Source organism: Capsicum annuum, chromosome 4 (assembly GCF_002878395.1).
Source record: "Capsicum annuum cultivar UCD-10X-F1 chromosome 4, UCD10Xv1.1, whole genome shotgun sequence".
NCBI lineage: Eukaryota > Viridiplantae > Streptophyta > Magnoliopsida > Solanales > Solanaceae > Capsicum > Capsicum annuum.
In genome coordinates this window covers 211,159,023-211,173,505 of record NC_061114.1, presented here as the reverse complement: position 1 = coordinate 211,173,505, position 14,483 = coordinate 211,159,023, and the positions used below count along the sequence as shown (strand labels likewise).

Sequence of the window (14,483 nt, the reverse complement as noted above, 5' to 3'; positions counted from 1 at the left end):
GTTGACGGACAAAAATTAAAAAGCACCATTTTGAGTGGAAAACACGACATTTGTACAAATAGTCCTTTTTCCGTTCGTTGTAATTTATGGATCTTGTAGTTCACAGTTTAAATAACTTACTTAAAAAACTAAGATAAAATATTAAATCATCGTTTAAATTTTTGTAAATTATTTCAAATAATGAATAACAATTTAATATTTTTTTGGTAAGACTGAATAATATGAGTAAACATTATAGATTCAAGTTTAATATTGTTTAGAAAGGTAATCTTTGAAAATGCTAATATTGGGTGTATCGTTGCTTCGTCGAGGAAAGGTAATTACACCCAATAATGTAGAATATGACGTTGAACTTTTGACATTGTTAAATGACATTGTAAGTTATCCGGTATCCCAGCTATTGACATCATAATAAAAAAAAACAATTGAATCTTCATAAAACAGAAAATGAGTTTTATATAATTAATTTTGTACAAATATTCACTAATAATAGGACCATAGAATATCCCTTGCATACATTATTTTCAATTGCAGAATAAAAAAAGATAAATAGATAAAAACATGATGATCTATCATTTGTCCATCCAAATGATGCAACGTAGCGATTTCCTTGCTTGAAGTAAGACAAATGCTTTGTTAATATCCTCAAAGTTAACTTCATGCGTTATAAATCCCTCCAAGTTCAATTCCTGTCCAACATCCCAAAAAACAAAAGCATGGGGTACTTTAATAATTTGGTATATAAAATGATGTCAAATGTTGTAAAATATTTTACAATTTTTTTTAATTTTTTCATGTTAATTTGATTAATCAAAATATTTTAAAAAATATCTTTTCTACTAAAATATTTTTCTTTAAAATCAAGAAAATGACTTTCACTGTGAAAGTATAGAAATAGTCTCCGTAAGTGACATCTCATGTTGATTGTTGCACCCCGACTCCCCACTCCTCATTGCCCTCTGCCCCACCTCCCTTATATTGTTTGTTTATATATATAAAATGGTGGTTTTTGAATAGTATTTGCTGTTTACCTACCAAATATAATAAAAATAAATAAGATCATTTTCATGATGTTCGTACCAAAATTACCCATAGTTTTCGACTTATTTCTTTTTGGCATTATATAAGATAATTGGTAGGTTCATTAAACTTGTCTAGTAGGGGTATATAATATTCACAATGAATAAATCTAGACTGATGTAATTGAAAATGTATAATAAAAGAAGAAGCACATGGAAACTTACATTATTCAAATATTTGGTAGCAAAGATGGGAATGTCAACTTTAGCTTTCACACCTCCAAACATGGATCCTATGATAGTTTTTCCAGTCATCACCAGCTCAAGAGGGTTAATGCTTAATGGTGTACCATGCATCTCAACCCCAAGTATTATTGTCTTTCCAGTTTCCTACAATATTGTCAACATACATATTAGGAGGACAAAAAAAGTTTAACACTATATCATCATACTCATACACGTTTGTGATCCGATCATTTTTTATTCTGATTTAGTGCAACATATTAGGAGGACAAAAGAAGTTTAAAATTATATCATCATACTCATCCGATTGTTTCTGATCCTGATTTAGTGCAGGGGCTACCTTTTTTTATTTTTATTTTTTAAAATTTAAAATCATCATTGAGTTAATCTATTTTCTTAAATATTGGAGAAGAAAGTTTAATGATTATATCTATAGATCATATATAGGAAAATACTGATAATCCTTGCCAAATCTATGAGCCTTGGGGGTTTTTTGATTTTGGTCAGTGTCACACCCCTTTTTCGCCCGAGGGTCGAGTCGAAGAGTTTTTCTAATTAAAGTGACGGTATTGAATAGGGATTAATTAAATTACAGAGTCGCCACTTGAAATCGAGTTATGGTGTTCCAAGTCACCTTTTTGAATCCCTAATCAAAAGGAAATGACTCTTTATTGGTCTGCAAAAATAGAAAACTGGGTAAGAAATTTTATTGACCGAGGGGGAAGGTGTGAGGCACCCCTCGAGTCCTGTGGTTCTAGCACGGTCGCTTTTATTGACTTATCTTGACTTAAACTATTTTGATAAATTATGTTGGGGCCTAAGTTCGCTCATTTTTTAATATCTAAATTCTGTCTAAAAACTCTCGTATTAACTCAGTGTAAAATTAAAATTTTTTTAGAAAAATATTTATCGAGGTGCATTTTTGCATCCTTGAATTTTAAATTGTTTCAAAAAAGATGCGTACGCCACATTCTTTATTGAAATGAAAATTTATCTTCGGACTCCGGTAATAACAAACATGAATAAATTAATTATTTATTATTATTAAAAATTCAAATTAATATAATTAACATAATAAAGTTACTTTTAACAGAATTAACATAACAATATTAACAATAAATATTTATAATAACGTAATAAAGTTAATAAAATTACATAATCATTTAAAAGAAAAATATTTAATCGAATCATACACGGAACATAAAGTAAGTATCTAAAAGATTTTTACACAACGATAATTTAACTCTTAACTATTTATTAACAAAAACTTTTTCCTTTGATTTTATATTTAACAAAATTAATCATTTTATTATGTCACAAAATAAAACATATTTATTCTAAGAAAAGGAAAATATTAAATATTATATAGCATACATAAAATATATACACTTATAGTCTCACCTAATATATAATGGACAGATAAGAAAACTTAAAAGAAGGAAGACACAGACACAGTCAAACAAAAATCAATTCTGTCGAGAGGCATGAGAGAGAAACGAAAGCAGGCTGATGTAGGAACGACGGGAAACGGCTCTGGCGATAAGTTCGTTGGCTGGAAAAGGAAGAAAAGGGGTGTCGCCGGCGTGGACAGATCCAATTAGTGGACTGCCGGCGACGGGGAAAGTGAGAGGGAAGATTTCTAGCCAGATCTGGCGCTGAAGATGGGAAATACGCCAGATTTAGTGGTTTCCGACAAGAGGGAAGGGATAAAGGAGGAGGAAGCACGGCTTTGGAACTGGGAAAGGGAAGCGGGATCAGCGGCAGATCTGATTTTGAAAGTTTTGACTGATTTTGGCATTTTTCTGGCGAGTTTCTGATATAGGCTCGCCGGAAAAGTGAAGAAATAAAATATTCTCCGATCAATTCTCTACTTTCTGATCTCTCTATATATTTTTTCATTTGTCCTGATCTTTATCTCACTTCTCTTCTTATTTTATTTTCACTCTTTCTGGTGTTTCTGGTGTGTGTACAGTGAAGATAAAAATGTGAATAGTATGTGCAGTGATTGCTAGTGAGTATGTGAATAAAAAGAATTTTATATAAGTAATTTTACTCTGTTTTTATCAACAAGACAAATTACTTCATACTATTAAGCTTCTTTTAGTGGTTGTTAATATGCATAATTTAAAAGATATACATACTGAGTTAAATAATCACATAAACAAATAAAAATTTACACAAATTCATATACTGAATAATAATATATGAAAGCTATTTAAACAAATTTTATTCATGTTTTGATTTCTTACAAAGTACAAGATTAAATAAAAACTCGTTAATGATTTAAAACAGAAATTTGAATGCTGCTACCGAAAATTCGAACGGAATTCTAACTTGATCCTCTTTTCTTTGTATCTGATTTTAATATTCTCTCTGACTGACTTTTTCTTTTTGGTCAACTTTTCACTCTCTCTATTTTTTTTTTGTTTTGTTTTTTGGATGATGTAGATGTACGTACTTTTTTTTTTTTTTTTTTTTTTTTTTGTGTGGGAGAATAGATCACCTGGGGGAACAGTTATTTTTAGGGGGAAAATAGTTAGTTGTCAGATGAGGGGAGGGGGGAAAATTTGAAATTTAAAAATATTTTTTTAAGAAAATTAATAATAATAAATAAAGATAAATAATAAATAAATAAATAAGATAATAGAATGATAATAATAATAATAAATATAAATATAATTAATTAATTTTTATATTTTAAGAAAAATACAATAAAAATTATAAATAACCTTAAATAAATATAATTAAGATAATATTAAAATTACTTATTTTATTTAAGATTTAACAAGAAATATATATATAAATATTTTTTTAAAAAAATTAAAATAAATAAAATAGAAATAAAATATCTCAAGAGTTTAGTTATTTACTTCTTAACTAAGAATTTATTAAAACAAAAATAAAAATTTAAATAATATTATATTAGTATAAATATAAATATCGAAAAATAAGTTAAAATACGAGGAGGATAAAAAATCACGTGTCTACGATCAGTGTTTTATTTTAGTAATACTTTTTCTTCTTCTTTTTTTCCTTTATTTTAAAAATAATGTCATATTCCTTGTTGTTGTCATTATTTGGTGGATTTGGATCCAATCGTGAGGAGCAAATTGTTGAGTGTTCCTTGGCTACAAATTAAAGGATTATAAAATAAACTTATAAACAAACACGACTTTAATTTTTTTTCAGAATAAATTTTAATAATAATAAAACTAATTCTTACAGAAGTGATGTTAGGCTTAGGCATTTGGTTAACTTTGATTCAGTAGTGTGTTACCAACATTTGTGATTTGATTGGCGGACTAAACCATCTCATAATTATAGTTTTGAATTAAGTTTGAGATAGAACAATACCATCAAGTTAGATTGATAAGATTCCTATTTTATTCATATTCGGGATTAAACATGAGATATAATATATACTGATTTGGTTGGTGGGATAAATTTATATTTAAAATTAATTCTGAATATTCCACCTTATCCCGCGTACCAATCAATCCCCTTTTAGAATACCAAAATTATATTAAATCAAGAAGAAGGAAGTAAAACCTTGCGAGAACTAGCAAAAGCCTCTTGCATTAAGGAGGTCAATCCAATACACTCGAAGCAGTAATCAGCTCCACCATCACTCATCTCTTTAATTACCTGTCATCGTACACTTAATTAATTACGTATTATAGAAGATCATAAATTATTTGGTGGCACACAAACTAAAGAAGAACAAAAAAAATGAACAAGAAAGTTCAGCAAACCTGGCTAGTCGATTTCTCACCACAGGTTGTGGGGTCAACAAAATCTGTTAGTCCAAACTTTTTCCCTAGTCATACATGCATTTGAAATCCAATTTTCAGTAACAATATCCTCAATCTCCTCTTTTTTTTTTTTTTTTGATGTGTAATGATGAAATATGGTAGAGAAAGTAATGATACGTACCAAATTCAAATTTTTGAGGATTTAAATCGACACCTATAATTTTTGAAGCTCCACGTAATCTTGCTCCTTCTGCAACCTGTTACACATCATACATTAAGAGAACAACTATACTAGCTCTGACCAAACAAGAACTATTGAATTTTCATTTAGATATCGAGTTCATGTGTCTGTTTGAAACTACGTGAAGGAGATTTGGGATGTCAAATAATCTGAACTAAGTAAAAGTGTCTATCAAGCTAGTATGCCAAATTGCCAAATCTTCACGGATTAAGTTTTACCAATTTTATTTTTATAGTCAAACGGAAAATAATACGTGTCAAAAGCAAGATTATTAGGTGAAGTTAATTTGTTGATCAAAATAAAATAAATAGAGCTAGGTACCGCTATCCCACAGCTCCGAGACCAAATATTGCCACGGTTGAACCTCCTTCAATTTCTGCAACTTTCCATGCTGCTCCCAGTCCTATTAACAAATTTAGAATTAGTGCTGATTTTAATTTATGAAATTATGAAGAAATAGTACTCTACTACATTTGAAAATCCTTGTTACAGAATTAAGTTCTTTTGGTTAATAATAAAAAATGATGGTGGAAAATAGAAATTTTAGTACTGTACTTTTCTGGTAGATGATTTCTTATAATCTTTGGAATAAAAAACATAAACATATAGATACAACTGACCAAAAAGAACGGAGTACTTAGTAATACGAGTTTCCTCTTAATGAATTCTATGTAGAGCGAATTTGAATTAGTCGAGTTAATATAGACTATAGAGCACTTATGGTGTAGCATTCGTGTTGGATCGTTTAGAAGTATCTACTTAAGCAAACATCTACATTTTCGAAGAATCTGAACAACCGAATACACAAAAAAAACTGAGTAAAACAAACCTGTAGAAACCCCACAAGAAAGTAGAGAAGCCTTATCAATGGGAAAATTTGGACTCATCTTCACAATATGTGTAACATCCACAACAGTATACTCAGAAAAGCTAGATACCCTGAGTGTATGATGCAATGTTTCTCCATTTTTATCCTTAAATCTGCTGCTTCCATCCCTTGGCATTCCACAGGGATATTCAACTGAAAATTTTGAACAAGCATTTCCCTTTTGGTACTTGCAATCTTTGCATTCTCCACAGTTCCTTTTAAAAACGGGTATCACTATGTCCCCTTCTTTTACTTCCTCTACATTTTCACCTACACTCTCCACCACACTAAACCATAGAATAAAGAAGTAATTAAACACATACTGCATGAGGCCATGAATCATTGAAAGAATCAAATGGAATATGAAACTCTTTGATTTTCATTTAACAACATATTTTTTTATAAGGAAAAGACATGTTTTCCCTCTTAAAGTTGTAACGAAAACTCACTTTAGCCATTAAACTTGACCTGTAATTGTTTACCCTCCTTAACAACTTAACAAATAGAAGGAGAAGAAGAGTGGTGGAATGTGTAGAAGAAGAAGAAAAAAAGAATAAGTGGCTAAAAATTTAAATGTGGGGTCACTTGTTTTTTTTTTTACTTTTTTTATTAAAAATGCATTTTTTTTGTCACGTCAGCCATTAAGGGGTCATAAAATTCATTTGAAAGTTGTTAGGGGTAAACAATTACAGGTTAAGTTTAATCGCTAAAATGAGTTTTTGTTACAACTATAGGGAGGAAAACATGTCTTTTTCTTTTTATATACAATACTTTCCATAAAAAATGAGATCAATAACTTTGATAAATAAAACAGGTTACTTGTAATTAATCATCACATAATAAAATACACTGATAATATAGAAAAAGAAATGACGGTCTGATCTAATCGAAGTCAATTGATTCACATAGAATATCAGATTAGTTTTCACTTAGCTGGTCTCTTGAGTCTATAGCTATCCTATGACAGCCAAATTTTCTTCAGAATAGAATCGATTTTTCATGTTAATTATATCATATATTCTTTATTTATACAACTATGTTGCAATGGAAATGAACGAATATCAACAAACATTATGTTATTGACAGGTTTGACTATGCAGGAATGCCCAAAAGTTGAAAGAGAAAAATGAAACTAAAAGCTAAGTATTTGTTGATAGAGAAAATCAATTACCCAGCTGCTTCATGACCAAGAATTCTAGGAAAAGCAGAAAGTGGTCCCTGAGGAAATTAATTAACAGTAACTTATAAAAATTAAGGAGATTAATTAGTCTAACGAAAAATATTTGTTTTTCTCAAAGTTAATTTGGTGGACTTACAGCTGATAATTTCCATAAACTAATATCAGATTGACATAGAGAAGTGCAAATAATCTTGATTCGAACTTCCCAGGAGCTGGGAGGGGCAACCTCAATTTCTTCAATGATCAGAGGTTCTCCTGCTTTTCTGCACACTGCAGCTGTTTAATTAAAGAAACACAAAATTAGACAATATTAATTAGGTACCAAAATTGTTGTAACTAAGAAGCTAGGAGAAATTAATGTTTAGAAAGAGTAAACCTTTGCATCTTATTGGTTTTGCTGCTGTCTGTGGTGTAGAATTTGAGCCCATGACTTTGTTGTCTTCTCTAATCCAACTTTTTCAACAAATAAATAAGAGAACTTGGTAGCTATAGTTTGGAGTAGGTACATATTTTCTTTGTTTTTTGGTGCAATAAACCCATTTTACTTACCTTAAAGCCAGTTTGAACATAATATCGGATTGGTTTGAAATTGGAATTTTGTCCGGATATATCATTTGTTTTTTTGAAAATTGTAATTTTCTCCTACATTTGATAATCTTGTGAAAACTATAAAAAAAATTATTCAATTCCTATACAATCTCATCAATGAGCAAATTATAATTTATGAAGATATAGAAATATGATAAGATGTTGCATCAATAAATCACATTTTCATATTTCTTTTGTAAATAAATATTTACGGTTATGAACTTTTATAAATACATAATTTCAAAATGATGAACTAATCAACAATTGTAATAACTAACTATGCTTTGATATAATCCTTTCAGATGGTATGGACAAACTTTTCACGTTGAGCATGAGTCTCTTTTATAAATACTAGTTTAACCGTACGTGTAATGTTTGATTATTAAAAATAAATGATTTTGTCTATGACGAAAAATTTTAGTGAAGTGCAAAAGGCCTAACTTTTTAAAGATAATTCACCCTTTCATATAATAATAGAAAATTATCTCATATGCATTTATTAGATTATGTATTACAAGTTGTAGCAACACTTTTAGATAATTATTTTATCAAGATTTTAATTGCAAGTTGTAGCAACTTTTTCAAAATTTAATTTATTTATTATATTTTAAAAAAAATAGATAAAACATTTTTTAGGTACAATTAACTCTTATTTTTAAGAATTGAGTATTCAATTTCTTCTAAATAATTGTGTTGAAAATTATGATATGAGTAAATTTGATCAATATTTTATCTTTATTTAATACACTTCTTACCTATTTTTAAAAAATCTCGCCTTTACCTAAAATAACTTTATTGGAACAATATTTGTTTCGCCAATATCTCAAGTTTTTTTTCTTAATTATACTTCCTCTTTTTTTTTTCATCTTCATAACAAATATCTTGCTTGGGAGTACTCTTTGTGTATAAACTTTGATATCTCTCAAACGAATCTAGCTTTGGAATTGAATTTCGTTCCATTTATCAAGGTTTTTTGCTTGAAATCCATTTCATGTTCTTGTTATGTTTCTTCCTTAAATACAATCTCATTTTTTTAAATTATCTCAGTACAAACCTAATATCACTACTTCAATTTTATATCAATTTATATATTTTCTTCATACAGTACAAAACAACTAATCACATCATGTGTTTAACATCAAATTATATACATCTTCATACTCCTATATTCTTTTCATATAATACAAAAAATAAAATAAAATAAAATAATCACATCATATGACACATCTTTTCACATCATATGACATCAATTTACGAAAAATTACATGTCATAAACCTAAATGTGGGTGGCTTTAAACTTTTGACCCCAATAAAAAAAGTCTTTGAAAACTAGCTTTCCTTCCCTTTTAAGTATTGTACAAACACAATTTTGTTCCTCTATACCTCAAATATATTTTTAAACTTTCCATACTCATTTGTCTCTTAAATTCTATTTTTTATTATTTCACTTTTTTATTTTTTATTTAATTTTATTTTCATGTTTTATTTCATTTGTCTCAACCTTTATTTATTTCTCTCTCTTTTTTCACAAGCATTATCTATTTCTTCATTTTTTTTTTCTTTTTTTAATTCTTGTGTCTTTAACCTTTATTTTTGGTTTTTATTATTTCTCATTTTTTCCTGTTTTTTCTCAAATATCCCTCTATACCTCAAATATTTTAAAACTTTTCATACTCATTTGTCTCTCATGTTTTATTTTTTTATTAGTTTTTACTTTTTTATTTTTCCTTTAATTTTATTTTCATGTTTAAATTTATTTGTCTCAACCTTTATTTTTTTCTCTTTTTTCTTTTTTTTCTCAAGCATTATCTATTTTTTCCTTCCAAGTACAATTTTGTCCTCTACACCTCAAATTTTTTTTAACTTTTCATACTCATTTGTCTCTCAAATTCTATTATTATTTTCACTTTTTTTTTATTTTTTTTTAATTTTATTTTCATGTGTTAATTCATTTGTCTCAACCTTTATTTTTTTTTTTTCTCAAACATTATCTATTTCTCAAATGTGGGGCATAATTTGTTGTTTGAAAGTCCTTGAGCTAAGTCTTGCATCTAAGACAATAGTTGTAGAACATCTCATAAATGAAAATATAATGTGGTAGAGTCAACTCTTGCCCGTGGGGCATAATTTGTTGTTTGAAAGTCCTTGAGCTAAGTCTTGCCTCTAAGATAATAGTTGTAGAACATCGCATAAATGAAAATATAACGTGGTAGAGCCAACTCTTGCCCGTGGGGCATAATTTGTTGTTTGAAAGTCCTTGAGATAAGTCTTGCCTCTAAGACAATAGTTGTAGAACATCTCATAAGTGAAAACATAACGTGGTAGAGTCAACTCTTGCCCGTGGAATATAATTTGTTGTTTGAAAGTCCCTGTGCTAAGTCTTGCCTCTAAGGTAAGAGTTATAAAACATCTCATAAATCAAAATACAATGTGGTAGTGTCAACTCTTACCTATGAAACATAACTTGTTGTTTGAAAGTCATAAGTCTTGCATCTACAATGTAGTAGTGTCAACTCTTATCCATGAAACGTAGCTTGTTGTTCAAAAGTCATAAGTCTTGCCTTTATAATGTGATAGTGTCAACTCTTACTCATGAGATGTAACTTGAATGGAAGAAATTTAAGAAAAAAACAAAAATAATAAAAATTGTGAAAAAGAAAAAGAAAATGAAGAAAAATATTAAAAAAATAAAAATAAAAAAAATGTAGAAGTTGAGAAGAATGGGAAAAAAAAATAAAGGTTGATAAAAAAAAAATATTAAATAAAAATAAAGGTTGATAAAAATTTAAAAAGAAAGAAAAATAAAAATCAAAGAAAAATAAAAAAAGTTTTTCTTTTATAAAAGTAGACGTTGAGAGGTGTAAAAAAATAAGGGTTGAGAAAAACTAAAAAGAACAAAAAAAAAGAAAAGAAAAAAAAATCAAAATAATATAAAAAAAGAAGAAGAAAAAAACAGAAGTTGAGAGGAAAAAAGGGCAAAAATAAGGGTTGAAAAAAATTAAAAATAAAAATTAAATTAAAATTAAAAAGAGAAAAAAAAAAGTTGAAAGATATAAATATGGAGTTGTTATCTTTATGAGGATTATTTATGTAATTTACTCCATTGATTAGGGGCAATTTCGTTCAAAAAATATTCGTTACTAGGTAAAAGCTATTTTAAGGAAACTTTTTTATTTGGGGCTAAAATTCGAAAGCCACTCCAATTTGGATCTATTTTTTAGATTCACCCATCAATTTATATATACCTTTTTATATATTCTTATCATACAATACGAAAGAACTAATCAAATAATATAAAACATCTATTTACATACCTTTTTCATACGATGTACTTATGTGAAGTAATAATACATAATTATATGAAGTAATTTACTAATAATAATAAGAGGGAATAAACAGGCAGCGAGTTGACGCGCCTGCTTGTGCTGCCTGCTTCAGCTGCTTCAATCGTAATTTTACTATATCGTCCCTAATTAATTATTATAAGTCATTTAAGTATTAAAAAATTATTATAAATTCATTTAAGTATTAAAGAATTAATAATATTTAGTATTAAATTAACTCGACGTCTTATATGTGATTCAATTAATTTTTTCCACAAGTATTTTTATAATAATTTTGATATATCACTTTTAATTAGTTATTATAAGTCATTTAAGACATGTCTGCTTCATTGCTTCAATCATGATTTTACTATATCACTCCAAAATTAATTATTACGGTCATCTAAACATTGTGTCATTTAAATTAGTAGTAAAAATAGAAAAAAAAAGTATTATAAATCACAATAATTAAAAAGTTAAATTATTTAAAAAATATAATTGACTATCAATGACACAAAATTTTAAACATGGAGGGTAACATATATTATTTGAAAATTATTTAAAAAATATTATAAATTAAAATAGTTAATATTTAAAATATCTAAAAGAAAATTACTCTGTTATATATTTCAAAAAATTACTATAAATCACAATAATTAAAAACTTCAATAATTTAAAGGTCAATATGTCTGCTTTAGCACAACTTCATTGGTCCTTTCCCTTGCTTTCATTTTTTTCATCAATTTTAATTTATTTGTCTTATTTTGTTTATCTGGTATATATTTTAAAAAAATCTGAAAAAATTCCTATAAATTATAATAATTAATAACTTAAAAAATTTTAAAGATATAAAATATTTAACTGACTCTCGAAATTATATCTGTATCATTTAAATTGAAATAGAAGAAAGAGTATTATAAATCATAACAATTAAAAAAACTTAAATTATTTTTAAAATATAATTGACTATCAATGCCACAAAAATTTGGACAAAGAGAGTAACATATGTATCATTTCAAAAGTACATAAAAAGTATCATAAATTATAATATTTAACAACTTAAAATGTCTAAAAAGGTTAATTTGTTATATATTTAAAAAATATTATAGATCACAATAATTAACAACTTAAAAAATTAAAAGATATAAAATATTTGGTTGACTTTTGAAATTATACCAGCGCCACTTAAATTGAGATATCTAAAAGTATAATTGACTATCAATGTCGCAAAAGTTTGGATAAGGAGAGTAACATGTATTATTTGAAAATTACATAAAAAGTAATATAATTACAATAGTTAATTGCTTAAAATATCTTTTAAAAAATTAATCTGTCATATATTTTAAAAAAAATTTAAAAAAAATTATAAATCAGAATAATTAACAACTTAACATTTTTTAAATATATAAATATTTGGTTGACTCTCAAAATTATATCAGTGCCACTTAAATAGGAATAGAGAAGAAGTATTATAAATCTCAATAATAAAAAATTTAAATTATTTTTAAAATATAATCGACTATTAATATCACAAAAGTTTGAACAAGGAGCTGAGTAACATGTATTATTTGAAAATTAAATAAAAATCCTATAAGTTACGACAGTTAATCACTACAACAAATTCGATTATCAGTGACGAAATATTTTGTCATAAAAAATCATATTTCGTCACAAAAAATTTTTCATGACGAAAATATAATCATCGCTCGTTCGTTCCTAAATCATGGGTCGTTAAATGTATATTGAGATGACTTAGTGCTTCATCACTAAATAGCCTTGCATTAACTATGAAAATATTTATTTTCCCCAAATGCATAACATTTATGACGATCTTGTTCGTCATAGAAATTATATTTTTTGTCGGTAATAGCATTTTTTTCACTAAAGAAGTTATAATGCCGATGAGAATGATGTGTCACTAACTGTTTATTTGAATTAGTGATGAATTAATTTGTCTCTAATCTTCTATGTATTTTATCGCGGAACAAAAATTATTTCGTCACTAAATACTATCTTTAACATACGCATTCTCTATTTGTCTCTAAATGTATAAATTAGTGACAACATTACTTTCTTATCATTTTATAGCTGTAAGCAATCACGTCGTCACTAAAAATATTTTTTTACCTACAAAATAATTTTGTCACTAGAATATGGCATAATTAGTGATGATAGCAATTGTTACAAAATACAAAGTTAATTTGTAGATAATAAATGGGCTATTTAGGGACAAAATTTACTCTTGTCACCAAATGCTGTATTTGATGATGAATATGTGACGAATATATGACGGACAAAATATTTCGTCACTAATCACAACCACTTGTATTTAGCTAGTTAGATTTTCATAATTTGAAACTGAAATCATACATGAATATCTTAAATTTCATTATAAAGAGTATTATACAAATTTTAAAAAAATCAACATACTAAAAGAAGTAAGATAATAGCAAAAAAAAATTAAAAACACTTTCATATACTAATTAAGAACAACCAAAATGACATTCAGCATTGACCAAAATTCTTCCAACTTGAAAGTCTAACTGAAATATACTAAACATAAACAAAACAAAAATAATAAAATAGAGGTTTCTTCTCAAAATATCATCGCAAAAGCATTTTTAGTAGCAACTAGTCTTAATTTCTACCTTCCACAACCTGTGTAAAAAAATAATTCAAGATTAGAATTCATATGTTATGATATCATGATATCTTGCAACAACAATGATATATATTCTTAGAGTAATTTCACGAGTCCAAAAAGAATCCAATGCATGTACGCAGACCATACTTCTTTCATTCTGAGGTTAGGAAAAGTGTTTCCAATAAACTCGTGACTAAAAATAAATGTAAAAAATGCAGGAACGTATATACTTTGTTCAACACAACCTCATTATCTATATTTTCCATCATGAGAACAAGCTAATACTCCCTCCGTTTAAAAAAGAATGACCTACTTTTCTTTTTAGTCCGTTTAAAAAGAATGACCCCTTTCCCTTTTTGACAATACTTTAATTTCAACTTTCCACATGACATATTTAGGACAACAAGATTAAATGATATTTTTGTACATTTGACACAATTTTAATTTAAGGCCACAAGATTCAAAAGTCTTCTTTATTTTCTTAAACTTTGTGTCAAGTCAAAGTAGGTCATTCCTTTTTAAGCGAAGGGAGTAGTAAATAGCAAATTAATAGTTCAACATCAAACTAATAGTAAACAATAAATTTCTAGTTCAGAAACATGAACAAGATAATATGAAAACAGAG

General features: G+C 27.2%; 1 protein-coding gene across 1 annotated transcript; it reads right to left on the bottom strand.

The window, feature by feature from the left end:
* Positions 1 to 412: 412 nt before the first annotated feature.
* LOC107867453 (alcohol dehydrogenase-like 1) lies at positions 413 to 7,878 on the bottom strand. Its single transcript, XM_047410964.1, is given in 10 exon segments — positions 413 to 689; positions 1,245 to 1,409; positions 4,812 to 4,907; positions 5,015 to 5,079; positions 5,196 to 5,271; positions 5,570 to 5,658; positions 6,085 to 6,410; positions 7,295 to 7,341; positions 7,440 to 7,579; positions 7,680 to 7,878. Coding segments are annotated over 10 exon segments (1,173 nt in total). The 5' UTR covers positions 7,732 to 7,878; the 3' UTR covers positions 413 to 572.
* Positions 7,879 to 14,483: the final 6,605 nt, after the last annotated feature.